The 26,831-nt window shown below is 45.3% G+C and overlaps 2 protein-coding genes across 2 annotated transcripts in view; one reads left to right on the forward strand and one right to left on the reverse strand.

Annotated features, from left to right (window-relative positions):
• The window catches only part of LOC135057020 (zinc finger protein 585A-like), a 305,581-nt gene extending 290,891 nt beyond the window's left edge, over window positions 1-14,690 (reverse strand). The window contains exons 1-2 of the mRNA XM_063962883.1: window positions 13,867-14,690; window positions 5,530-6,579 (exon numbers count right to left, since the gene is read on the reverse strand). Of these exons, the coding sequence (XP_063818953.1) occupies window positions 5,530-6,579; window positions 13,867-14,632 (1,816 nt within the window). The 5' untranslated portion in view covers window positions 14,633-14,690. The remainder of the gene's footprint in view (window positions 1-5,529; window positions 6,580-13,866) is intronic.
• Window positions 14,691-22,423: 7,733 nt separating this feature from the next.
• Window positions 22,424-23,612, forward strand: LOC135057076 (kinectin-like). The gene has a single exon (XM_063962974.1). The coding sequence runs from the start codon at window positions 22,424-22,426 to the stop codon at window positions 23,498-23,500; it is 1,077 nt and encodes a 358-aa protein (XP_063819044.1). The 3' UTR covers window positions 23,501-23,612.
• Window positions 23,613-26,831: the final 3,219 nt, after the last annotated feature.

Genomic DNA, 26,831 nt, shown 5'->3' on the forward strand with positions numbered 1-26,831 from the left:
GCTAGGTCGAAGGAAACTTTGGAACTTGCCTCTTGTCCGAGGAGGAGAGGTGCCCCTAGCATGCCCAGTCCATGGGTCAGAACAAAACTCCTTTTCTGGAGCTATTTTACTGGGGTCCACCAGTCTCCCCAGGAATTCAGTTAGAACGCATAGAATACCGGACACTAAAGTCTGTAGCTGGTCTAACTTCTCCTTTAAAACCCCCAGTTGTAACAAATCTAAAGGTGGTGATGTCCCGGGAGGTGAGGGGTTAACGAGCTGTGAGAAAACTCCCTCAGGCAGACTGCAATTATCTCCCCTGCTGTTTGTTTTTGGCCAGTTCATACTGTCAGAATTAGTTTGGATCTCCCAGTGTGAAAACAAATTAGCAGGGACTGAGGTTCACGGAATAATAACTAGTTTATTAAAGCAACGTACAACTGTAAACAATAAATATAAAGCAGGAATAACTAGAGAACACAAAGGGAAAACTGAGGGGACATGGAATGCCAGGAAACTGTGAGTACATGAGAATGATGTAGACTGTGGTAGAGTATGCACGTACCAGGGTTGCAGGATTGCACTGTAGCTGGACTGCAGGATTGCACTGTAGCTGGACTGCAGGACTGCACTGTAACTGGAACACAGGATGGCACTGATGATTAGTAAACTTGTGAACGGTGACTAAAGGTGCTGATGAGTTAAGGAACTTGTGAATGATGATTTAACACACTGGTGATTTGCAGACTTGTAAACGGTGACTGGAGACGCTGATGATTCCAGGAACTTGAGAATAATAATTAAAGACACTAGTGGTTTGCAAAGTAGTACACGGTGACTGGAGACACTGATGATTCTAGGAACTTGAAAATAATACTTAAAGACTCTGATGCAGACACTGACTCCCAGCACGCTGATGACCGAGACACATTAAAGTCCAGAAGCTGTTTGAGAACGCTGGAAGCTGTGCAGCAGTTAATGCTGGAAGCACCGGAGACACTGGGGTAGACTGCTGAGAAACTCGCTGGGAACAAGAGCACTGGCAGTTCTTTGGTCGATTTAGCAGCAGAGATCAGCATGACCAGGAGCTGTAACAATCTTGACTCGATGAACTGGTAACAGGGAGCCTGTGTGGCTGGCCTAAGTAGTGAGTACAGGTGCTGCTCACAGCTGTGGTAGCAGCTACTAATCAAGCTGCAGATACAGAGCAGAACTCTGAACACCAGAGCAGAGAGCGCCACCCCAGGCATGGAGGAGAAACTACATGGGATTGTGACAAATCCGGTATTAAGCATCCCTGTATACCCGAGTGTCTCACAGCCTCCACAGAGGAACCTGAGCAGAGGGCTGCGACCTACCCGTCAGGCGCAGTGAAGACCATATCCTCTGGCAGGGGTCACTGGCGAAAACCCCTTGCGAGTTAGTCTCCGCGCCTCTGCTTCAGGTCTGGCCAATTCTCTGTGCTCACTGTGTAAACTTCTGGAGTGCTCCAGCATATGACTTGCCCATGTCTCAAGCCACCTAACTTCTGCCTCCCTGCGCCCTCCACTGGCTCACCCAGGTCATTACCGGGAACACAATCAGACCAGCCCCTGACATGTGGTACTGTGTCGAAAGCTTTGGCAAAGTCTAAAAAGATTACATCCACCCCCTTACCCTGATCAAGGTTCGCACTTATGGTTTCATAAAAGCCAAGTAAGTTGGTTTGACATGAACTGTCCTTTTAATGACCTTACTGGCTTCAAGAAACTTCTGAATACTATCCCCACTATAGATGTAAGACTAACTGGTCTATAATTACCCGGTTCAGCTTTGCTTTCCTTTTTGAATATTGGCACTACCTCCGCTATACGCCAGTTATACATTTTGTTATGTTACAGCCGTATTCCAAAGTGAAATTCATTTTTCCCCTCAAAATTCTACACACAATACCCAATAATGACAACGTGAAAAAAGTGTTTGAGATTTTTGCAACTTTATTCAAAATAAAAAACTAAGAAATCACATGTCAAAGTAAAAAATATTACATACACACTACATGTAAACTCCAAACAGAGTGGTCTCTGTGCGTGCACGTAATCGCCATGCATACGCACACACGCAGCATGCACAGGATACACGGGAGCATACGCATTTGCACAGCGAAGCCGCAAAGTCATATTCATACAACACATAGACAAAACATGTTTAGCACCAAGACTTGTATTATAATTGTATTTATATAAGAGTGTAACATCAGATATATATATATATATATATATATATTTAACTGGGACAGAACAAGTTAATCATATCATGTTTAGTCTCATATTAATCAGTGTTTTACCATCAGTAATCTGGTCATTACGAATAAACCGTTGCACACTGAGACTGCAATATATGAGTAATATAAGATATGTATGGAATAATGTGCAGAGGTGTGGATACTGGTCAGTTGGAACTGGCTTCACAGCATGGCCCTGAGGGCAAACACATGTGCCTGTAACATAGGACAAAAGCCCTCACACTGACCTATGAGCCGTCAAGTTCTTAAGAGGTCTGGCCTCTGGACCAATGGAAGATGAAACCCACTGTTGTATACACCCATTATTTTGTTATAGAAAAAGAGAGACCCAGAATCAGGCAGCTCTGATACATTCTCACACACACACCCTTATCAGAAGTCTCCTACCTGATGACTGGCTGCCTGAGACCAGTGAAACTTGCGTATGTATATTGGCTGCAACTGATTCTTATGTAACTGCTTCTTTTGCAACGGTAACTCTGTAAATATATTTATTTATGTTATACTGAATGATATACTGTCCATATATTATTTTGAATGCATAACTTTTAATACCAAATATATATATATCTCTGAGCGTTGGACCTCAGTATACGTGTGCGACTGCTTGCTTTCTTTTAAGGGACATAGTGACATAGTGCTGCGACGATCAGTGCACTTTTATCGTATATGGTAATAAGATGCGCCTTGCGTCCGCTGTATATATTAACGCTGACATTTGAAATGTTTATTTAAAATAATTGGAAATTCACACACACATGTATATAAGTATTCACGGCCTTTGCTCAATACTTTATTGATGCATCTTTGGCAGCAATTACAGCCTCAAGTCTTTTTGAATATGATGCCACAAGCTTAGCAAACCTATCTTTGGGTAGTTTCACCCATTCCTCTTTGCAGCACCTCTCAAGCTCCATCAGGTTGGATGCACAGCCATTTTCAGATCTCTCCAGAGATGTTCAATCGGATTCAAGTCTGGGCTCTGGCTGGGCCACTCAAGGACATTCACAGAGTTATCCTGAAGGCACTCCTTTGATATATTGGCTGTGTGCTTAGGGTCGTTGTCCTGCTGAAAGATGAACCATTGCCTCAGTCTGAGGTCAAGAGCGCTCTGGAGCAGGTTTTCATACAGAATGTATCTGTACATTGCTGCACTCATCTTTCCCTCTAGCCTGACTAGTCTCGCAGTTCCTGGTTTCCTCCAAACATGATGCCTGGCATTCACGCCAAAGAGTTAAATATCTGTCTCATCAGACCAGAGAATTTTGTTTCTCATGGTCTGAGAGTCCTTCAGGTGCATTTTGGCAAACTCCAGGTGGGCTGCCATGTACTTTTTACTAAGGAGTGGCTTCCATCTGGCCACTCAGGCCATGATTGGTGGATTGCTGCAGAGACAGTTGTCCTTCTGGAAGGTTCTCCTCTCCCCACAGAGGAATGCTGTAGCTCTGACAGAGTGACCATTGGGTTCTTGGTCACCTCCCTGACTATGGACCTTCTCCCCCGATCACTCAGTTTAGACGGCCAGCTAGCTTTAGGAAGTGTCCTGGTCATTCTGAACTTCTTCCATTTACGGATGATGGAGGCCAATGTGCTCATTGGGACCTTCAAAGCAGCAGATATTTTTCTGTACTCTTCCCCAGGATTTGTGCCTCAAAACAATCCTGTCTGGGAGGGCTACAATTTCTTTGACTCCATGCTTGGTTTGTGCTCAGACATGCACTGTCAAGTGTGGGACCTTATATAGGTGGTCATTCCGAGTTGTTCGCTCTGTAAATTTTTTCGCATCGCAGCGATTTTCCGCTTAGTGCGCATGCACAATGTCCGCAGTGCGACTGCTCCAAGTAAATTTGCTATGCAGTTAGGTATTTTACTCACGTTTTTTTCTTCGTTCTGGTGATCGTAATGTGATTGACAGGAAGTGGGTGTTTCTGGGCGGAAACAGGCCGTTTTATGGGCGTGTGGGAAAAAACGCTACCGTTTCTGGGAAAAACACGGGAGTGGCTGAAGAAACGGAGGAGTGTCTGGGCGAACGCTGGGTGTGTTTGTGACGTCAAACCAGGAACGACAAGCACTGAACTGATCGCAGATGCCGAGTAAGTCTCGAGCTACTCAGAAACTGCACAGAGATGTCTCTTCGCAATATTGCGAATCTTTCGTTCACATTTTTGATAAGCTAAGATTCACTCCCAGTAAGCGGCGGCTTAGCGTGTGTAAAGCTGCTAAAAGCAGCTTGCGAGTGAACAACTCGGAAATGAGGGCCATAGACAGGTGTGTGCCTTTCCATGTCCAATCAACTGAATTTACTACAGGTGGACTCCTATTAAGCTGTAGGAACATCTCAAGGATGATCAGTGGAAAAGGATGCACCTGAGCTCAATTTAGAGCTTCATGGCAAAGGCTGTGAATACTTATGCACTTGTGATTTCTTAGTTTTTCATTTTTAATCAATGTTAAAAAATCTCAAAACAACGTTTTTCACATAGTCATTATGGGGTATTGGCCCTCATTCCGAGTTGATCGCTCGCTAGCTACTTTTAGCAGCCGCGCAAACGCATTGTCACCACCCACAGGGGAGTGTATTTTCACTTTGCAGGAGTGCGAACGCCTATGCAGCAGAGCGGCAGCAAACACATTTTGTTCAGAACAAGACCAGCCCTCTCGTTACTTATTTCGTGCGATGATTGCCGTGACGAAGGACCCGGTATTGACATCGGATACCTGCACAGCAAACGCCCGGCCACGCCTGCGTTTTTCCAAACACTCCCAGAAAATGGTCACTTCCCACCCAGAAGCTCCCACTTCCTGTCAATCACCTTGTGTTCACCAGTGGGACTGACAGCGTCGCTAGGACCTGTGCAAAATCACAATGCTCTTTGTACCCGTGTGCCACACATGTGCATAGCGGCGCATACACACGCGCAGTTTTTTTAAAATGATCGCTACGCAGAGAACAATGGCAGCTAGCGATCAACTCAGAATGTGGGCCATTGTGTGCAGAATACTGAGGGGAAAAAATAATTTATTCCAGTTTGGAAAAAGGCTGTAACATAACAAAATATGGAAAAAGTGAAGCGCTGCAAATACTTTCCAGATGCACTGTATATTACATAAATCATAGGAGATAGGATTGATCCTTGAGGAACAATGCATGACAATGAGGAGTATACTCTAGAAGATTAAAATGGTTCCTCACTTGGGTAATGTCTAATGTGTTCAATAAGAGATGATTTATTTCTCACATGCAGGGAATGCAAATGGTTTCTCACCTGTGTGACTTCCCTGATGTTTAACAAGATCGGATTTCTGTGCAAAACTTTTCCCACACTCAGAACATAGAAATGGCTTCTCACCTGTGTGACTTCTCTGATGTGTAACAAGTTGTGATTTGTATGTAAAACATTTCCCACACTCAGAACATGGAAATGGATTCTCACCTGTGTGACTTCTCTGATGTGTAACAAGTTGTGATTTGTATGTAAAACATTTCCCACACTCAGAACATGGAAATGGATTCTCACCTGTGTGACTTCTCTGATGTGTAACAAGAGATGATTTGTCAGTATAACATTTCTTACACTCAGAACATGAATATGGTTTCTCACCTGTATGTATTCTCTCATGTCTAACAAGATTTGATTGCTCATTAAAACATTTCCCACACTCAGAACATGAAAGTGTCCTCTCACCTGTGTGACTTCTCTGATGTCTAAAAAGATATGATTTCACTTGAAAACATTTCCCACATTCAGAACATGGATATGGCCTGTCACCTGTGTGAGTTCTCTGATGTGCAACAAAATATGACTTAATTGAAAAACATTTCCCACACTCAGAGCAGGAAAATGGATTCTGACCCGTGTGACTTATCTGATGTGTAACAAGATGTGATTTCCGTGTAAAACATTTCCCACACTCAGAACATGGGAATGGCCTCTCACCTGTGTGACTTCTCTGATGTATAACAAGATGTGATTTCCATGTAAAACATTTTCCACACTCAGAACATGGAAATGGCCTCTCATCTGCCATAGGTGGTTGAAGGGTAATAAGGTTTGTGTTCTGTGTAAAACATTTGGCATCTATAGAACAGGGAAACACTGTATCTACTGTCAAAGCTGTAACAGATGCACCAATATCAGAGTGATCAGGAGAACATTTCCCAGGATCAGAGGGATCAGCTGATAGAGCTGGATATATAATTGGGGTAATGGGGTTATCTCCTGGAGAATCCTGACTGCTGTCATTATCTTTTATTTCACAATCCGGGGATAACATTAGATGTCCTTCTGAGATATTCATGCTTGTGTGTCCATCTGCTGGAAATAAAATACATTATGGAAATACAAGTATATAAGATACAGGATGCCATAGGGTACAATTTATATTTCTAGAACTGACATCGTAACCCGTACTATAGTTCTGGCTTTGTTTTTATGTTATTTTAAAAAGGATTAAGATGCTTGGACTGGAGCTTGATCAACACTGAACACTCATGTGGGATTACTAGAGGTGACATGGACGCTCATGTGGGATTACTAGAGGTGACATGGGCGCTCATGTGGGATTACTAGAGGTGACATGGGCGCTCATGTGGGATTACTAGAGGTGACATGGGCGCTCATGTGGGATTACTAGAGGTGACATGGGCGCTCATGTGGGATTACTAGAGGTGACATGGACGCTCATGGGGGATTACTACAGGTGACATGGACGATCATGGGGGATTACTACAGGTGACATGGACGATCATGGGGGATCACTACAGGTGACATGGACGATCATGGGGGATCACTACAGGTGACATGGACACTCATGTGGGATTACTAGAGGTGACATGGACGCTCATGGGGGATTACTAGAGGTGACATGGACGCTCATGTGGGATTACTAGAGGTGACATGGACGCTCATGTGGGATTACTAGAGGTGACATGGACGCTCATGTGGGATTACTAGAGGTGACATGGGCGCTCATGTGGGATTACTAGAGGTGACATGGACGCTCATGTGGGATTACTAGAGGTGACATGGACGCTCATGTGGGATTACTAGAGGTGACATGGGCTTTACAATAATAAAACACCAAAGAAGAGAAAGTGTTGTCCTGTTTGTCGCACTAATAAATAATATATAACCTTTATTTAGTACAGTAAAGTATAAGATAAATCAGTGATATATTAAATGGAAAGGTAAGTGTATAAAAAGGTGAATAAAGTAATTTAAAAGTTGTGTTTATTTGTGGTTAAACATCGGCATGTATATTATATTGGGTAGAAATTGATTCAGTGTTGGTAATCCTGTTCAGTAACAATATATTACACCCAATAAATCTAATTATTCATACCAGGATGGACTAAATTACACATTCAATTATATTGTGGCAGATTTTCCTCCAGCTGTAATCACAATGTAACATCATATGAATAAACACTTTATGGGAGGGATTCAGTTGATCACAAAAACTCCCTATCCAATTATCCGCAAAAAGTTATTGGTGATAATTCTCCAAAGGTTTTACTGCAAATGTCGCTGTACTGTGCAGTTGTGCGGTGTCATAAGGAACTCGTGAAAGGGCTTTTTAGATCGTTTCCTACTGCATTGTCTTACTGACCTATTGTTTCTTACTGTATTGTCTTACTGACCTATAGATTCTTACTGCATTGTCTTACTGACCTATAGTTTCTTACTGTATTGTCTTACTGACCTATAGTTTCCTCTGTATTGTCTTACTGACCTATAGTTTCCTACTGCATTGTCTTACTGACCTATAGTTTCTTACTGTATTGTCTTACTGACCTATGGTTTCTTACTGTATTGTCTTACTGACCTATGGTTTCTTACTGTATTGTCTTACTGACCTATAGATTCTTACTGCATTGTCTTACTGACCTATAGTTTCTTACTGTATTATCTTACTGACCTATAGTTTCCTCTGTATTATCTTACTGACCTATAGTTTCCTACTGTATTGTCTTACTGACGTAGTTTTTACTGCATTGTTTTACTGACCTATAGTTTCCTTCTGTATTGTCTTACTGACCTATAGTTTCCTTCTGCATTGTCTTACTGACCTATAGTTTCTTACTGTATTGTCTTACTGACCTATAGTTTCCTACTGTATTGTCTTACTGACCTATAGTTTCTTACTGTATTGTCTGACTGATCTATAGTTTCCACTGTATTGTCTTACTGACCTATAGTTTCCTACTGCATTGTCTTACTGACCTATAGTTTCTTACTGTATTGTCTTACTGACCTATGGTTTCTTACTGTATTGTCTTACTGACGTAGTTTTTACTGCATTGTTTTACTGACCTATAGTTTCCTTCTGTATTGTCTTACTGACCTATAGTTTCCTTCTGCATTGTCTTACTGACCTATAGTTTCTTACTGTATTGTCTTACTGACCTATAGTTTCCTTCTGCATTGTCTTACTGACCTATAGTTTCTTACTGTATTGTCTTACTGACCTATAGTTTCCTCTGTATTGTCTTACTGACCTATAGTTTCCTACTGCATTGTCTTACTGACCTATAGTTTCTTACTGTATTGTCTTACTGACCTATGGTTTCTTACTGTATTGTCTTACTGACCTATGGTTTCTTACTGTATTGTCTTACTGACCTATAGATTCTTACTGCATTGTCTTACTGACCTATAGTTTCTTACTGTATTATCTTACTGACCTATAGTTTCCTCTGTATTATCTTACTGACCTATAGAACCGAATCCGCTCATCACTAATAGTTTCCTACTGTATTGTCTTACTAACGTAGTTTTTACTGCATTGTTTTACTGACCTATAGTTTCCTTCTGTATTGTCTTACTGACCTATAGTTTCCTTCTGCATTGTCTTACTGACCTATAGTTTCCTACTGTATTGTCTTACTGACCTATAGTTTCTTACTGTATTGTCTGACTGATCTATAGTTTCCACTGTATTGTCTTACTGACCTATAGTTTCTTACTGTATTGTCTTACTGACCTATAGTTTCTTAAGTCTTTAAAATGCTGGCGTTATGGAGAATGAAAATAATTACACCGTCACTTTTGCCAGAGAAGTTTAGTATCACCTAATTTGTCTCCAGAAGACAGTGCCCCGATAAATGGGATATTAGCTAGGTATTTCATTTGACCAAGCATCTGCTGCCCAAGGGCCTATAGCCAGGCCGTTTCCCTAGCCCAGGAACCTATAGCAGGCCCTTCACCTTGTCAAGGGGCCTATAGCCAGGCCCTTCCAGTTCCCACTATAGCTGATGCTGTAGACAAGAAAATACAAGGTGCTCAAAGAATGCGCTTACAGGAATTCTATCCCTCCTTACATGATCCCCACTCTGTAATCAGGGATGGTCTGGATGCCTTCTCCAGGACATCCATACAGAATCCCCATAATCATTGCTTTTCTCATGAATTATGAAGCAAATCTCTATCTATGAGGTCTGTATACTATGCCAGTACCTACCTTACGGACCAATATTGTATTTCTTCATCCTTAAACAGAACCTTAAACATATACAGATGTCACATACAGGTCCCTTTACTCTGTTTTACAAACTGGGAACTATGAAGTGGTTCTGGGTCCTATCTACGGTATGGTCCCCTCAAGCCAGCGACCTCCCATGGTGCATTGCACATGCATGCTCAGAATACCGTTGGCGACATCCAGGACTGATACAAACAGCGGACTGGTGATCTCCGGTAGTGAGCTCAGTTTTCGATTTGCCTTCATGTGGCTGAGAACCAAGAGGTAAGCTACAGAAAAATGAGAGTTAGGGCAAAATTTTCCTTTGTTAACTCTTTCTTCGAAGTCTATAGGGTCCACAGGGATTACCATGGGGGATGCAGGTGGGGAAGGACCTGGGCACCAGTTACGTTTTTGGTATCCCAAGATGCATTGGTCCTTCACCCCTATACCACACCTCCATGCTCAGATTTGTCAACAAGCCCAAGGCAGGAGTGGGATAGGAGAGAAGGAAGATTGTGGCACACACAAGAACACACACTCTCTGATTAGAGTAGGGAACCGGTGACCAAGAAGAGTCACCCATAGAAGCCAGGTGCGTCAGGGTGGGTACTGTGTGGATCTCAAATAAAGAGAGTTAACATAGGTTTCATAGAGCTCCACAGGGATTACTATGGGGATATCCCAAAGCAGTTATTTAAGGGAAGGGATGCTCCTGAGCGGATAAAAGAATACGGTGTCCAAATGAAGCATCTTGGGAAGTCAATGTGTCAAAGGCATATAACCTAAGAAAGGTGTGGATAGAAGACCATGGGGGTCATTCAGAGTTGATCGCTCGTTGACGATTTTCGCAACGGAGCGATTAAGACAAAAATGCGCATGTGCATGGTACGCAGTGCGCATGCGGTAAGTATTTTAGCACAAAACTTAGTAGATTTACTCATGTCCAAACTAAGAATTTTCATAGTTGAAGTGATCGGAGTGTGAAACTGGCCGTTTTCTGGGAGTGTGCGGAAAAACGCGGGAGTGTCTGGAAAAATGGGGGAGTGGCTGGCCGAACGCAGGGCGTGTTTGTGATGTCAAACCATGAACAAAACGGCCGTAGCTGATCGCAATCTGTGAGTAGGTCTGGAGCTACTCAGAAACTGCTAAGAATTTTCTATTCGCAATTCTGCTAATCTTTAGTTCGCTATTCTGCTAAACGAAGATACACTCCCAGAGGGCGGCAGCCTAGCATGTGTGCTGCCAACGAAGGACCACAGAGTGAATAGAATGAGATGAAACTGTAGCCGGTACAGGAAGGTCAGCCTGAGTGTACACTTGTGATACAGTCATACGAGTCCATCTGGCCAGTCAGTTTGTCTGCTGGTCATCCCCTCTTGTTGAAGCCACAAAGGACAAAGAGGGAGTCTGATTTCCGAAGGGAACTGGAACGATCCACATAACTCCTTGGAGCACAGACTACATCGAGGGCTCTCCAGTCGAAAGTTTGGAGAGAGGAAGGCCAGTACCACAGTTACCTCATTAATATGGAACTGGGACATTACCTTAGGAAGTTAATTGGGTCTAGTACGTAGAACAACCCTGTCGCTATGAAAAATAAGAAAGGGGGAGCGACAGGACAGCGCTTCCAAATCTGATACCCTGAGGAAGCAATAGCTTTTGTTTTCATTACACACTTTAGGTCCACTGATTCTAGAGATTCAAACGGAGACTTCTGAACAGCTCTGAGGACCACTGATAAATCCTCTGGAGCTACCAGAGTTACATATGGAAGTTGAATACGAAGTAAACCTTGGAGAAAGGTACGAACATCCGTTAGTGGAGCAATTTTTTGTTGGAACCAGATGGAAAGTGCCGAGATGTGCACATTCAACGTTGCTAAGTGAAGTCCGGCTTGGAGGAAGGAGAAAATCCTACATACTCCAAAAAACTGTTGGTTATAGCACATTGTAGCGCACCACTGAAGGTATGTATGCCACACCCGATAATAGCTACTGGCAGATTCCAGCTTCCTCACTTTAAGCATGGTCTGGACAACCGACTGTGAGAATCCTTTTGCCCTTAGGATGGATGACTCAAGAGCCACGCCATCAAATTTAGATGAGCTAGGTCTGGATGTAGACAGGGACCCTAAGACAACAAGTCTGGTCGCTGGGGAAGTGGGAAGGGAGTGTCTATGGATAGGTTCTGTAGATCGGAGAACCAATGACATCAGTGTTATTTCGGGACCTTCTTCTTGTTTTAACTTCCAAAGACCCTTCGGAAAAAGTGAAACCAGAGGGAAAACATATGGCAGACGGAAGTTCCACTGTATGGCTAGGGCATCCATGAGGGCTGCTTCAGGAACTCTTGTCATGGGGGGGTCATTCCGAGATGTTCGCTCATTGATGATTTTCGCAACGGAGCGATTAAGGCAAAAATGCGCATGCGCATGGTTTGCAGTGCGCATGCGGTAAGTATTTTAGCACAAAACTTAGTAAATTTACTCAGGTCCGAACAAAGAAATTTCATCGTTAAAGTGATCGGAGTGTGATTGACAGGAAGTGGGTGTTTCTGGGCGGAAACTGTCCGTTTTCTGGGAGTGTACGGGAAAAACGCGGGAGTGTCTGGAGAAACGGGGGAGTGGCTGGCCGAACGCTGGGCGTGTGTGTGACGTCAAACCAGTAACGAAACGGCCTGATCTGATCGCAATCTGTGAGTAAGTCTCCAGCTACTCAGAAACTGCTAAGAAATTTCTATTCGCAATTCTGCTAAGCTAAGATTCCCTCCCAGAGGGCGGCGGCTTAGCGTGTGCAATGCTGCTAAAAGCAGCTAGCGAGCGAACAACTCGGAATCACCCCCATGGACCCATATACTGGAACCTTGTGTCTGGAGCTATGAGGTCCACATCCGGCTGGCCCCACTTGTGTACCAGGAGCTGGTAAACCACTGGGTGTAGGGACCACTGTCCGTTGTGTACATCGTGATGGCTGATGAAATCTGCTTCCTAGTTTAGAAGTCCTGGGATGAAGACCACAGAGAGGACTAGGAGGTGGCGTTCGGCCCACTGCAGAATGTGAACTACTTCCTTCATTCAGGTCTGAATTCCCCCCTTTGTCTGTGTGGCAGGAAGGAGGAAATTGATTCATGCAGTTATCTCCTTTTACAATGTCATTTATTTATTTATTATCCTGATTGGATGGAAAAAGAAGACATGGAGGGCTTCCCCCCTGAGATAGTGTATTACTGTATAAAGAGTGCTGAGAGCCCTGTTTAGGTATTATACCATCTTCTTCCTGCTGTAAACGTCTGGCTGTATGATATCCCCTGGAAAAAGGGAGGGGCCTATTCAGGACTTGATTTCAGCAAATAAACATATTTTGCCTCAAGACGACCGCTTCATCTTGCGACCAGCAAGAGTATGCCAAACGTAGCCCCGCTCTGCTGTCCAGGGTAACCCTAGCGTCTCCAAGCTCCGCCTTCACCCAACTACCGTGCAAGTGACCAGTGGGGATCAGTCACCGCCACACAGGGGTATTAAGACAGCGTGTCGACGCATACGGAGCAGAACCGAGCCACAGGAACAAGAAGTCTGGTGGTGGCGGCATTGTATCTGCCCACTGCCCAGTGGGTGGAGTCAGTAACTGGCGATTGTAAGCGTGAATCCTCTAATTGGCCAGGTCCCGCGTGACCGAAACCCATTCCGTGACCATGGGACACAAGGCCTTAGGAAGCGTCTGGTCACAGCGCTCTGTTCCTCTCCACTACATATATTGTTTTATGTGATCACTGACTAAGAAGCTGCGATTCACATACAAAACGAGTGTCATATAGCCATTATTTTAAGAGATCTTGTCTTTGTATATATATTCCTCTACACGTGTGTGTTACACCGTTACCTGTGCGCCTCTGCATCCGCTACTATTTAATCGCTACTATATATAATTCTTAATAATAATAAACTTCTGCTTGTTATTTTTAATAACATTATAGTAAAGTGTGTAATAACTCTCCATGTGATATTTGTCATGGAAAACCTTCTGTTATAAACACCCAACTGCGAATAGGGCTGATGGCGTAGGAGGGTGTAGGATAAGAGATGGCAGAAGTGACAGAGCAAGGAGAATATGTTACTACTGTAATAAGTGTTTATAACTCACCTGTGCTGATATCTGTAGGGATCTCCTCCTCCGTACACTGCTGATCACCCCTCACATACGTCTCATCTTCTCCCTCTATATCTTCTGCCTTCATATCAGTCACATACGTCTCTTCTTCTCCATCTATATCTTCTGCCTTCATATCAGTCACATACGTCTCTTCTTCTCCATCTATATCTTCTGCCTTTATATCAGTCACATACGTCTCTTCTTCTCCATCTGTATCTTCTGCCTTCATATCAGTCACATACGTCTCTTCTTCTCCATCTGTATCTTCTGCCTTCATATCAGTCACATATGTCTCTTCTTTTCCCTCTGTATCTTCTGCCTTCATATCAGTCACATACGTCTCTTCTTCTCCCTCTGTATCTTCTGCCTTCATATCAGCCACATACGTCTCTTCTTCTCCCTCTATATCTTCTGCCTTCATATCAGTCACAAACGTCTCTTCTTCTCCCTCTATGTCTTCTGCCTTCATATCAGTCACAAACGTCTCTTCTTCTCCCTCTATATCTTCTGCTTTCATATCAGTCACATACGTCTCTTCTTCTCCCTCTATATCTTCTGCCTTCATATCAGTCACATACGTCTCTTCTTCTCCCTCTATATCTTCTGCCTTCATATCAGTCACATACGTCTCTTCATCTCCCTCTACATCTTCTGCCTTCATATCAGTCACATACATCTTTTCTTCTCCCTCTATATCTTCTGCCTTCATATCAGACACATACGTCTCTTCTTCTCCCTCTGTATCTTCTGCCTTCATATCAGTCACATACGTCTCTTCTTCTCCCTCTGTATCTTCTGTTTTAATATCAGACAGACGTTCTTCCTAAAAAACAAACAAACAAACAAACACTATAATGACATTTGCATACAGTCAGTGAAACAGTATAATATCAGTGTATAAGACACACAGCTCCTCTACAGATCATATAGTGACAGTCACTTTGGTATATCGGTGAGACTCTAAATCCCACCTACCCAATCCTCCTGTGGGATTCTGTGATTCTCCTCTGTACAATCCTGGGAATACAGAGGACGGGGACATCTCTCTGGGGTATCTCTGTTACTGGGCCCATCTGTAGGAGATAAACAGTGACTGAGTACAGTGTATATAAGGGATTGTCAGGTGATGTGTGTATATAGGGGGCCCCCATACCTGCTCTCTCCTGTACAATATATAACAGTCTCCTCTTACCCAGTGATGTGAGGGGCCGGTGATTCTCCATCATCACGTCCTTGTACAGACCCCTGTGATCCTCTATATACTCCCACTCCTGCATGGAGACGTAGACAGTGACATCCTGACACCTTATAGGAACCTGACACACACAGTGATACAGTCATCACCCAGACACCCCCTCCCTGGTGTTACTGTATAATGGCCCATTCCCAGCAGTCACCTCTCCAGTCATCACCCAGACAAATCCCCTGGTGTTACTGTATAATGCCCCATTTCCGGCAGTCACCTCCCCAGTCATCACCCAGACACATCCCCCGGTGTTACTGTATAATGCCCCATTCCCAGCAGTCACCTCTCCAGTCATCACCCAGACACATTCCCCGATGTTACTGTATAATGTCCCATTCCCAGCAGTCACCTCTCCAGTCATCACCCAGACACATTCCCCGATGTTACTGTATAATGTCCCATTTCCAGCAGTCACCTCTCCGGTCAGCAGCTGAATGATCTTGTTGGTGAGTTCCAAGATCTTCTGGTCATTGTGTGCCTCACATATCAGTGAGTGGGGTGGAGGCACCGTGATGGGGCTCTGGGTCCTGCTCAGTCTTCCTGACACACGGAGATGGCTGATGGGTGTCTCACACTCACCGGATGTCTTCCTCACTACTGTGTAATCCTGTGTATTGGTGGAGACATCAATGAAAAGTTGAATTAAACTCCACCTAAATGGGGCTGATCATTCGGGTGTTCATGGAGCTTAATATACAAGGGAAGTCTGTTTTTTTTAAATATGTTTTCAATCCCAGCTGGATTAAGAGTAAGGGATTTTATGGTGAGCACCAAAATCAATATATACAGTCTATTATTACTATAGATACAAGTGATGTCACTGTGACATTTCCACATCCCCTCACCTCCCCAGTCATGTCCCTGTATTATTACTATAGATATGTGAAACTCCCAGATCCCCTCACCTCCCCAGTTATGTCCCTGTGTTATTACTATATGTATAAGTGACATCACTGTGACACTCCCAGTTCCCCTCACCTCCCCAGTCATGTTCCTGTATTATTACTATAGATATAAGTGATGTCACAGTGACACTCCCAGATCCCCTCTCCTCCCCAGTCATGTCTCTGTATTATTACTATAGATATAAGTGATGTCACTGTGCTCCTCCCAGATCCCCTCACCTCCACAGTCATGTCCCTGTATTATTACTAAAGATATGAGTGATGTCACTGTGACACTCTCAGACCCCCTCACCTCCCCAGTCAGCAGGTTGATGATCTCCAGGGTGATATTTATTATCCTCTCAGTCCTGTGACTCTCGGCTGTGTACATGCTTTGTGATAGCTGAGAATACAGAACATGTGACCTGTAATAAAGACTCTGGTTCCTCACAGCTGGAGTGTCTAGGAATAAATGTAATACATATAACACATATCACAGAGAACACATGTAACACAGACACATGACACTCCGTGACAAGTCAGACCCCCACTCCCCCCCCCCCCCCCAGCAACAGATCCCTGGTCAGAGTCTGTCAGAGGTTCCTGTGCCCCAGCTCCATAATGCTGTACTGTATAATGTTACCCCAATGCTCCTCCCATGGCCGGGGTCTTATTCCTCCCAGAAACGTACTTGGTGCCAGTTGCTGCACGGGAATCAGTTACAGACACATGAATTAGGGATGTTGGGATTTTGTATTAAATTTATTCCAGAACCTGAGAGGATTTGTGACTGTACTCAGGTCACACAGATAGGGCGGAGGTGAGGGGAGAGAGGATCCGGATGGTAGGGCGACAGTCCATAAGTCCACCACTATTGGTCGACATGGGAAAAAGGTTGACACAAGAAAAGGTCGACTTGACATTTTATATATATTTATCTTTTTCATACTTTACAACCCCCGTGGACTATGATTGGGAATAGTAACCTGGGGAGCGCAGCGAGTCATGCAAAGGGGACGCGGTGCAGTAATTGGGATTACTGGTCACGTTACGGAGAAAATGATGCCAAAAACACATTAAAAAATTAATTTTGGCCTTTTCCACATGTCAATCAATAGCGGTCAACCTGTTGACTGACGACCTTATCCAGGTCGACCCTTTGATTCATAACCAGGGGAAGGTACACAGGAGAGCAGACGGGGTGTAGATGTGGGGAACTAAAGTAGGAAATCTGGGTGTACAGCAGAGGATGACCACTCATTACTGTTATTATTACTGTGCTGCTATATTAACAGGACACCACAGGCTGCTCCACCTGTATAATAATAACAACAGGACACCACAGGCTGCTCACCCCTGTATAATACTAAAAGGACACCTCAGGCCACTCCCCCTGTATAATAATACTAATAGCACACCACAGACTGCTCCCCTGGTAAAATAATACTAACAGGACACCACAGGCTGCTCCCCCCCTGTATACTAATACTAACAGGACACCACAGGCTGCTCCCCCTGTATACTACTACTAACAGGTCACCACAGACCGCTCCCCCCTGTATAATAATAATAATAACAACAACACCACAGGCCGCTCCCCCAGGCTGCTCTGCCTGAATAATAATAATAATAACAACAACAACAGGACAGCACAGACCGCTCCACCTGTATAATAATACTAACAGGACACCACAGACCGCTCCACCTGTATAATAATAATAATAATAACAAAAACAACAACAACAGGACACAACAGGCTTCTCCCTCTGTATAATAATAATAATAATAATAATAATAATAATAGAAGGACACAACAGGCTGCTCCTCCTGAATAGTAATAACAGGACACCACAGGCTGCTCCACCTGTATAATAATAATAACAACAACAGGACACCACAGGCTGCTCCTCTGTTTAATAATACTAACAGGACACCACAGACCGCTCCATCTGTATAATAATAATAACAGCAACAAACCACAGGCTGCTCCCGCCTGTATAATAATACTAAAAGGACACCACAGGCTGCTCCCCCTGTATAATAATACTAACAGGACACCACAGACCGCTCCCCCTATATAATACTACTAACAGGACACCATAGGCTGCTCCCGCTTGTATAATAATACTAACAGGACACTACAGGCTGCTCCCCCTGTATAATAATACTAACAGGACACCAGAGCCTGCTCCTCTTGAATAACAGGACACCACAGACCACTCCCTCTGTATAATCATACTTGCCTACCTGACCCTCTCCATGAGGGAGAAAATGCTCTGTTCCTGGACTCTCCTGGTAATGTATGATTGCCATCACCTGTGGTGAAACACCTTTCTTATCAATTACCCAGCTCACCACAGGTGATGGCAATCATACATTACCAGGAAAGTCCAGGAACAGAGCATTTTCTCCCTCATGGAGAGGGTCAGGTAGGCAAGCATGTGTATAATATAATAACAACAACAGGACAGCACAGGCCGCTCCTCCTGTATAATAATACTATCAGGACACCAGAGGCTGCTCCTCCAGAATAATAGTAATAACAGGACACCACAGGCTGCTCCACCTGTATAATAATATAAGCAAGACACCACAGTATGCTCCCCCGGTATAAGAATGCTAACAGGACACCAAATGCTGCTCCCCCTGTATAATAATAACATGACAACACAGGCTACTCCCTCTGTATAAAAATGACAGGAAAACACAGGCTACTCCCCATGTATAATAATAGTAACAAGACAACACCACAGGCTGCTCCCGCTGTATAATAAGACGCCATTACCTGATCCTGATAGACACTGGAATGCTGCAACAATCGCTGAAAACTCACTTCCTGTGTGTGGAACGCACGTGCAGGGAATAAGGTGGAACACGCAGGCCGGAAGTAGGGTATGATTGGCACAGGCCGCTTCCTGGTGACTGGCCCCTCCCTCCTACACACTAGGTACAGCACCGCCCTCTGTAATAACTTTTATCATACATGTCCTCAGTGCAGGAGGCCGGCGGCAATTTTCTTGTAGATGAGTCCGGCAGCTGCAGCAGCAGTAGGTTTCCGGGCAGTGTGGTGACGTCAGGAGCGGCGGCCATTTTCCCCTGGTCTGAACTCTGCCTTCCTTCTATCATTCCCACAAGTGAAGGCAGCAGGAGCAGAGAGCAGCCATTGCTATGTCTGGCAGCTGGTTATGATATTATTATTATTAGTCTATAGGCTGAGCAGCTCTGGTGTCAGGTTGCTGTACTACAGGTGGAGCAGCCTCTGGTGCTGCATTATCACTGTACACAGGACATTTATGTAATATGTATGCAGTGATCGCGGTGAGCGAAAAAAATTGTGGTTCCCGGGCAGCAGTTGGGACAGTGCTGGGGGCAGGTAGCATTTGGGGTAAAGTGGTTTAAGGGCAAGCAGCAGCTGGGGTAGAACTGGGGGTAGAGGCAGGGAGAGGTTGGGATAAAGGGGGGTAAGTGCAGGCAGTGCCGAGGGTAAGTGTAGAAAGCACTTGGGACAGTGCTGGTGTGGTGCCCCACTGCTGTGAAGATGATAATTGGGCACCACGGTAGTAAATATAGTGGTATTGTTGTCACCCACTGGGCAGTGAATTTATTGTATCTAAATATATTGTATTTATTGTATTGAATTTATTGTATCTAAAAATCTGTGCTGCATGAACAATAGTCTGGGGGGACCCGCACATGGGGGATATGGAGAGTGACTGGCCCTGCACGAGAATAAAACTGTTGGGTCCCGGCGGAAGGATACGGGGACTCGGGGAAAGGAGGTGAAGGGGAGTGAGGACTGGTCAGTTGGCAGTTGAGCAACGGATGAGAGAGGGACCGAGCTAACGAAGCAGGGGAAGCGCTGTAAGACTACGGAGCTGGAGGACAGGGTTTGGTCTCCCTTCGCGATCAGCGACTCTCACCCGGTGTTTGGCACCCAGCAGCAGTAGCGAGGTGAGCTCTCCCTCGGCAGCAGTGAGCGGAAAATCCACGCCGGCGTGACCGGGGACGCAAGCCTCCAGTGGCGGTGGTGAGGAGCTGAGCTGAGGCGTCTGGCAGTGACGCAGAGATCCAGAGGGAGAGGAGAGGAGCGGCCTGTTGGTGAGTGACGGCCAGGGAGGCTGAGCCATCTATAATAAAAAGAAACAAAGAGTCAGCCACAGCTGAGAGTATAGGAAAGGTACCTTAACTTTATTAATCCTACAACTCCAAGCAGGCACATCACACAGAGAGTCAAGCTACCTGCAAATAGCAATAAGTGCACTTATTAAACAGACTAAAAAGTAGTAAAAGACACACTGCAGTGTAATTCAGCATTGATTCAACACGTTCATATAGTAGTCCGGAGGCAGCAATCAACACAACTAGTAAGCGTCGATAGGAGAGGAGATTGTATTGCAGTTAAGAGCTATCACATTTCCGTCAGGAATCAAGTCTCTGCTACCCTACTATGCTAACAACAAAGAGAGGGAGTCAGTGTAATACGTCCTAAAGTCAGGAGAATGAACTGAATCCGTCAAGTTACATAGATGTGCATGTCCACCCAGTGAGAGAGGAATACCAGTGACTTGGTAATGGAGTGACTAATACATACCTTCATTAAGACACTCACAGGGCGTTTTACAGATCTCAACAGTAAATTCTGAACGAGAGACTATAGCTTGGACGGGAATTAATTGTGATAGATCCACTGAGGGACATCACCCATATTAAAGTGGTAACTGTATTCGTCCATCGTTAAGGACAAGTTCAATTAACATGATAAAAGTAGTACCCAATTGAACTGCATTGTGAAGTCAGACTTGGGGAGTACCGGGGACGTGATTCATGTACTAATCTTACAAAGTTGTAGTACGTACATTTAACCAGCAATACTGGTCTGTTAGAGTTTTACCATATGTTTTATGCTTGTATTCACTTATAACCGGCATGTTATTAGAGAAAGTTGGGTATCCATTTGTTTACAGGCGGAATTGACAGCACGGAGTAGTGTAATAAACACGGTTACTAACTGTAAAGTTAATTATTCTGTTGACAATGAAACCGTATTGTGATGGTTTATTGAATTAATACTTATTTAACTTACAAGGAATTTCTTAAGCACCATTGCTATATCAATAAATTTAAATTAATTCTAAGCAACTAAAGGCAACGGTTATTTCTTAGGAGTTGTCCAACACACCTCTCAGCAAAGTTCTATACTGCTAAAGGTCCAGGCGGCAGGAATAAAAAGGTAACTCCACCAATCATTATATCCGTCCAAACCCGATACTTACCTGGTTTGTCACATTGTGGCGTCACAAACAGGATTCGTACAAGAGTCAGGGTTAGTCCCCGTGGAATCAAACGAAATGTCTCAAGGAGACGACCAGGCCCAATCAGGTGCAGGAGAAACATCTGACCGGGAAGGGCCCGCTATGCCCGCATCCGCCCCTATTACCATGCCATACTATTTTGGCACACCTTGGCTCCTCACGTTTTCGGGAGATGATCCTTCCACAAGAGCAAAGGAATTTAGGGACTTCAAGGATCAAATCGAGGCTATGTTCCGGTTGTACCCGTTAAATGAATCTCAAAAGATTGAGATAGTCATAGGGCAATTGAAAGGCCTAGCGCGACGGGAAGTGAAGTCGTGGCCCGCTAGACAAAGGAAAACTGCCAAAGAAATATTAGAGAAAATGACTAACATGTATGATACCAAGACACTTTCAGAACTAAAGGCGCGTCTCTACGCCAGGAAGCAACAGCCCCGAGAGGGTTTACGTGAATTCACTGTAGAATTACAAGAAGCGCTACAAGCCATTAAACTGTGCGAACCCACTGAAATTATACCGGAAGACGACACTCTTATAAATCAATTCATAGACGGAATTTATAGCGACCATACGAAGGGCCAAATAAAAATGTTGCGACGCCAAGAACCGACGTGCAGCTTCCAGGAGTTCAAGGAGCTGGCAATCAAGATTTTTGGGGATACGCCCCCGCTCAGACCATCTACTGTAACCTTGGAGGCAGTAGCACAAGGGAACCAGTCGACAGTTACAATTGATGCTCAAGACGTAATGAGAAGGCAGATAGCTGAATTAACCCAGGGAATGACGGAACTGTGTCGGGAGCTTAAAGCTTTGAAGGAAACGCCTAAGTCGCAAGGACAAGAGTGGCAAGGAGAACACGTTATGTCAATAGAAGAGACGCGGCCTGGACTTCTCGCCGACTATCAACAGATCGATTCGACGACCAAGGCAGGCCGATTTGCCGACGCTGTCAGGAGAGTGGGCATGTGGAACGCAATTGTCAGCAACGGGAGGCCAGGGACCACCCCTCGGGAGAACCCTCCACAGTAGGTCCCGCACCTCGAGAGTGGTGGCCTCAGTATGTGGGTCCATGCCCATCGATAGAAATTAAGATCAATGGGGTTGCCATGACAGCGCTTTTAGATACAGGGTCTCAGGTTGAGGAACACAAATCCCTACAGAATCTGAACAGTGAGTTACAGCTGCAGGTTCAGAAGTTCCAGGAACATTTTCTTGATCAGACAAATAAAGATATGCTTGGACAGATGGAGAAGAGCATGCAAGAGAAAGATGAAAAAATCAAAACGGTTGAGGAGTTATTGGAGACCAGACTCATAGAAGTTGCAAACAAAGAAGAAGCATTGAGGACACTAAGGGATGAAAATGCGACTTTGAGAATGGATGTGCAGAATCTTAAGGCCCATCACAAAGACCAGGTAGCCCTTACGTCTGTTGTGGAAGATCTAAAACATGTTATCCATGAGAAGGATGGCAAAATAAGGTCTGCGGAAGACATGCTTTACGCTGAGCGGCTGCGGGTCAGCAATGAGGAAAATACTGTACAGGCATTGACTAAAGAAATTGAAGCACTAAAGGAAGCTTTAGGAAATAGCCAGCTCGAGAAGGCTGAACAGGTCTCCAGTATTGCACAAGTTCAGGAGCTTCAGAATCAGTTGAAGGGCAGGGAAGAGACATTAAAGCTGACAGAAGAACGGTTTAATGAACGTGAGAAAGCGTTTCTAGAAAAGGAAAGACAAATTGAGGATCTACAGAAAGAAAGTAAACAGCTGAAAATCCATATTGAAGAAGTCCAGCAAAAGCTAATGCAGCAAAACTCCACGTCGACAGGAGTGCAAGATCTTCAAAGGATAGTAGAGCAGCAAGAAGAGAAGATTAAGAGCATGGAGGCTTTGTTACTGGAGCGAGAGACCAACGTGGCTGACACAACTCAAGAACTAATGGGTTTGAAAAAAGAAAATGAGATTTTGAAAATTCAGGCCTGTGAATTACAAAGAAAACACGATCAACAGCTAAAACAGGTTTCCTCAGTTGCTCAAAGCGAAGAATTATTAAAAGCGCTTGCAGAAAAAGACAGATATATAAGTGATCTGCTAGGGGAGGTGAAATCTCAGAAATCTGCAGTAGAGCAACAAAGGAAGAAAAACAATGAGAAGCAGCAAGCCCTGCGCACGGGGGAAACGTAAGCTCGGGAAATCCTGCAGAAGATATTCCCAGATGTCTCTGTTTCTGCTAGTTTGGGTCACGGTGAATGGATTCAGGAATTTGAGAAGCTGGCTAAAGTTTGTTTGAATGAAAGTGGAGATGCGGAAGTGGAGGTACTGGAGCAGAAGTTGAAGGAAGCGGTAGAAAGGAAGATGGAAGAAGTACATCGAAGACAGGAGGATTATTACAACAGAGATGCGCTGGCTGAACCATTACATGTCGGAGATAGGGTCTGGAAAAAGAACACTCAGCGAAAGAACAAATTGGATAATAAATGGGAACTCATACGATATATAGCAATTAACCTTCCCACTCCGGACACCGTTGTCTACGAGATAAAGAAGGAAGAAGGAATTGAAGGTAGAACGATAATGGTACATCGAAATCAGCTTAAGCTATGTGTATCTAAAGCAATGTCAGAGGGTGTACAAAGAGAAACCATTCCCGCAATAAAAAAAAGTTGGGAAGATGCAAACCGTTATCCTTTACGATAATGGAACGTCATGGAACCCAAACCGGTTCAGGAAAATGAGGATGAGATCAATATAGAAATAAGCTCAAAAAGGCCGGTTAGAAGCACTAGGGGAGTCAAACCACTCTGGTTTAGACAATTGTAAGTCCACTCTAAGTATGCATGAGATATTGTATCACACTGATTTAAGTCATTAGTATACGCAGTAATTTAGGAAAATTGTAAGACATTTTGTAACTGTTTGGTGGAAAAGTAAGATGCATGAGGACAAGCATCATTTAAGTGGGGATGAATGTGGTGCCCCACTGCTGTGAAGATGATAATTGGGCACCACGGTAGTAAATATAGTGGTATTGTTGTCACCCACTGGGCAGTGAATTTATTGTATCTAAATTTATTGTATTTATTGTATTGAATTTATTGTATCTAAAAATCTGTGCTGCATGAACAATAGTCTGGGGGGACCCGCACATGGGGGATATGGAGAGAGACTGGCCCTGCACGAGAATAAAACTGTTGGGTCCCGGCGGAAGGATACGGGGACTCGGGGAAAGGAGGTGAAGGGGAGTGAGGACTGGTCAGTTGGCAGTTGAGCAACGGATGAGAGAGGGACCGAGCTAACGAAGCAGGGGAAGCGCTGTAAGACTACGGAGCTGGAGGACAGGGTTTGGTCTCCCTTCGCGATCAGCGACTCTCACCCGGTGTTTGGCACCCAGCAGCAGTAGCGAGGTGAGCTCTCCCTCGGCAGCAGTGAGCGGAAAATCCACGCTGGCGTGACCGGGGACGCAAGCCTCCAGCGGCGGTGGTGAGGAGCTGAGCTGAGGCGTCTGGCAGTGACGTAGAGATCCAGAGGGAGAGGAGAGGAGCGGCCTGTTGGTGAGTGACGGCCAGGGAGGCTGAGCCATCTATAATAAAAAGAAACAAAGAGTCAGCCACAGCTGAGAGTATAGGAAAGGTACCTTAACTTTATTAATCCTACAACTCCAAGCAGGCACATCACACAGAGAGTCAAGCTACCTGCAAATAGCAATAAGTGCACTTATTAAACAGACTAAAAAGTAGTAAAAGACACACTGCAGTGTAATTCAGCATTGATTCAACACGTTCATATAGTAGTCCGGAGGCAGCAATCAACACAACTAGTAAGCGTCGATAGGAGAGGAGATTGTATTGCAGTTAAGAGCTATCACATTTCCGTCAGGAATCAAGTCTCTGCTACCCTACTATGCTAACAACAAAGAGAGGGAGTCAGTGTAATACGTCCTAAAGTCAGGAGAATGAACTGAATCCGTCAAGTTACATAGATGTGCATGTCCACCCAGTGAGAGAGGAATACCAGTGACTTGGTAATGGAGTCAGGGCCGGACTGGCCATAAGAGTTACCGGGGAGATTCCCGGGAGGCCGGCACTACTGCGGGGCCGGCCTTCGGCTCAGTAACTTTATGTGTGTGTGTTTTTTTTTGCTGCCTATAACCTGCAGAGCCACCTAGTGGCCGACGGCAGCACTGACAGCACAACCTCTGCTCAGCCTCAGGCTACACAGGAAGTCTCATGTCTGTTTAACTTCCTGCCTGAGGCTGAGTGATTGACACAGGCGCGGAGCTGCCAAAGAACTAAACAGAGGTACAGTGGTAGATGAATTAGGGGTGCCACGAATGTGTGTGTGTGTGTGTGTGGAGGGGGGGGGCACCCTGGCCTGTATGTGTGTCAGCCCCTGCACCCAGCCCTGTATGTGTGTCAGCCCCTGCACCCAGCCCTGTATGTGTGTCAGCCCCTGCACCCAGCCCTGTATGTGTGTCAGCCCCTGCACCCAGCCCTGTATGTGTGTCAGCCCCTGCACCCAGTCCTGTATGTGTGTCAGCCCCTGCACACAGCCCTGTATGTGTCAGCCCCTGCACCCAGTCCTGTATGTGTGTCAGCCCCTGCACACAGCCCTGTATGTGTCAGCCCCTGCACCCAGCCCTGTATGTGTGTCAGCACCTGCACCCAGCCCTGTATGTGTGTCAGCCCCTTCACCCAGTGCTGTATGTTTGTCAGCACCTGCACCCAGTCCTGAATGTGTGTCAGCCCCTGCACCCAGCCCCTGTACCCAGTCCTGTATGTGTGTCAGCCCCTGCACCCAAGCACCCAGCCCCTGCACCCAGCCGCTGGCCTGCACCCAGCCCTGTATGTGTGTCAGCCCCTGCACCCAGTCCTGTATGTGTGTCAGCCCCTGCACCCAGCCCTGTATGTGTGTCAGCCCCTGCACCCAGCCCTGTATGTGTCAGCCCCTGCACCCTGGCCTGTATGTGTGTCAGCCCCTTCACCCAGTGCTGTATGTTTGTCAGCACCTGCACCCAGTCCTGAATGTGTGTCAGTCCCTGCACCCAGCCCCTGTACCCAGTCCTGTATGTGTGTCAGCCCCTGCACCCAAGCACCCAGCCCCTGCACCCAGCCGCTGGCCTGCACCCAGCCCTGTATGTGTGTCAGCCCCTGCACCCAGCCCTGTATGTGTGTCAGCCCCTGCACCCAGCCCTGTATGTGTGTCAGCCCCTGCACCCAGCCCTGTATGTGTCAGCCCCTGCACCCTGGCCTGTATGTGTGTCAGCCCCTTCACCCAGTGCTGTATGTTTGTCAGCACCTGCACCCAGTCCTGAATGTGTGTCAGCCCCTGCACCCAGCCCCTGTACCCAGTCCTGTATGTGTGTCAGCCCCTGCACCCAAGCACCCAGCCCCTGCACCCAGCCGCTGGCCTGCACCCAGCCCTGTATGTGTGTCAGCCCCTGCACCCAGTCCTGTATGTGTGTCAGCCCCTGCACCCAGCCCTGTATGTGTGTCAGCCCCTGCACCCAGCCCTGTAT

The sequence above is a fragment of the Pseudophryne corroboree genome, chromosome 3 (genome assembly GCF_028390025.1).
Source record: "Pseudophryne corroboree isolate aPseCor3 chromosome 3, aPseCor3.hap2, whole genome shotgun sequence".
NCBI classification, from domain to species: Eukaryota; Metazoa; Chordata; class Amphibia; order Anura; family Myobatrachidae; genus Pseudophryne; species Pseudophryne corroboree.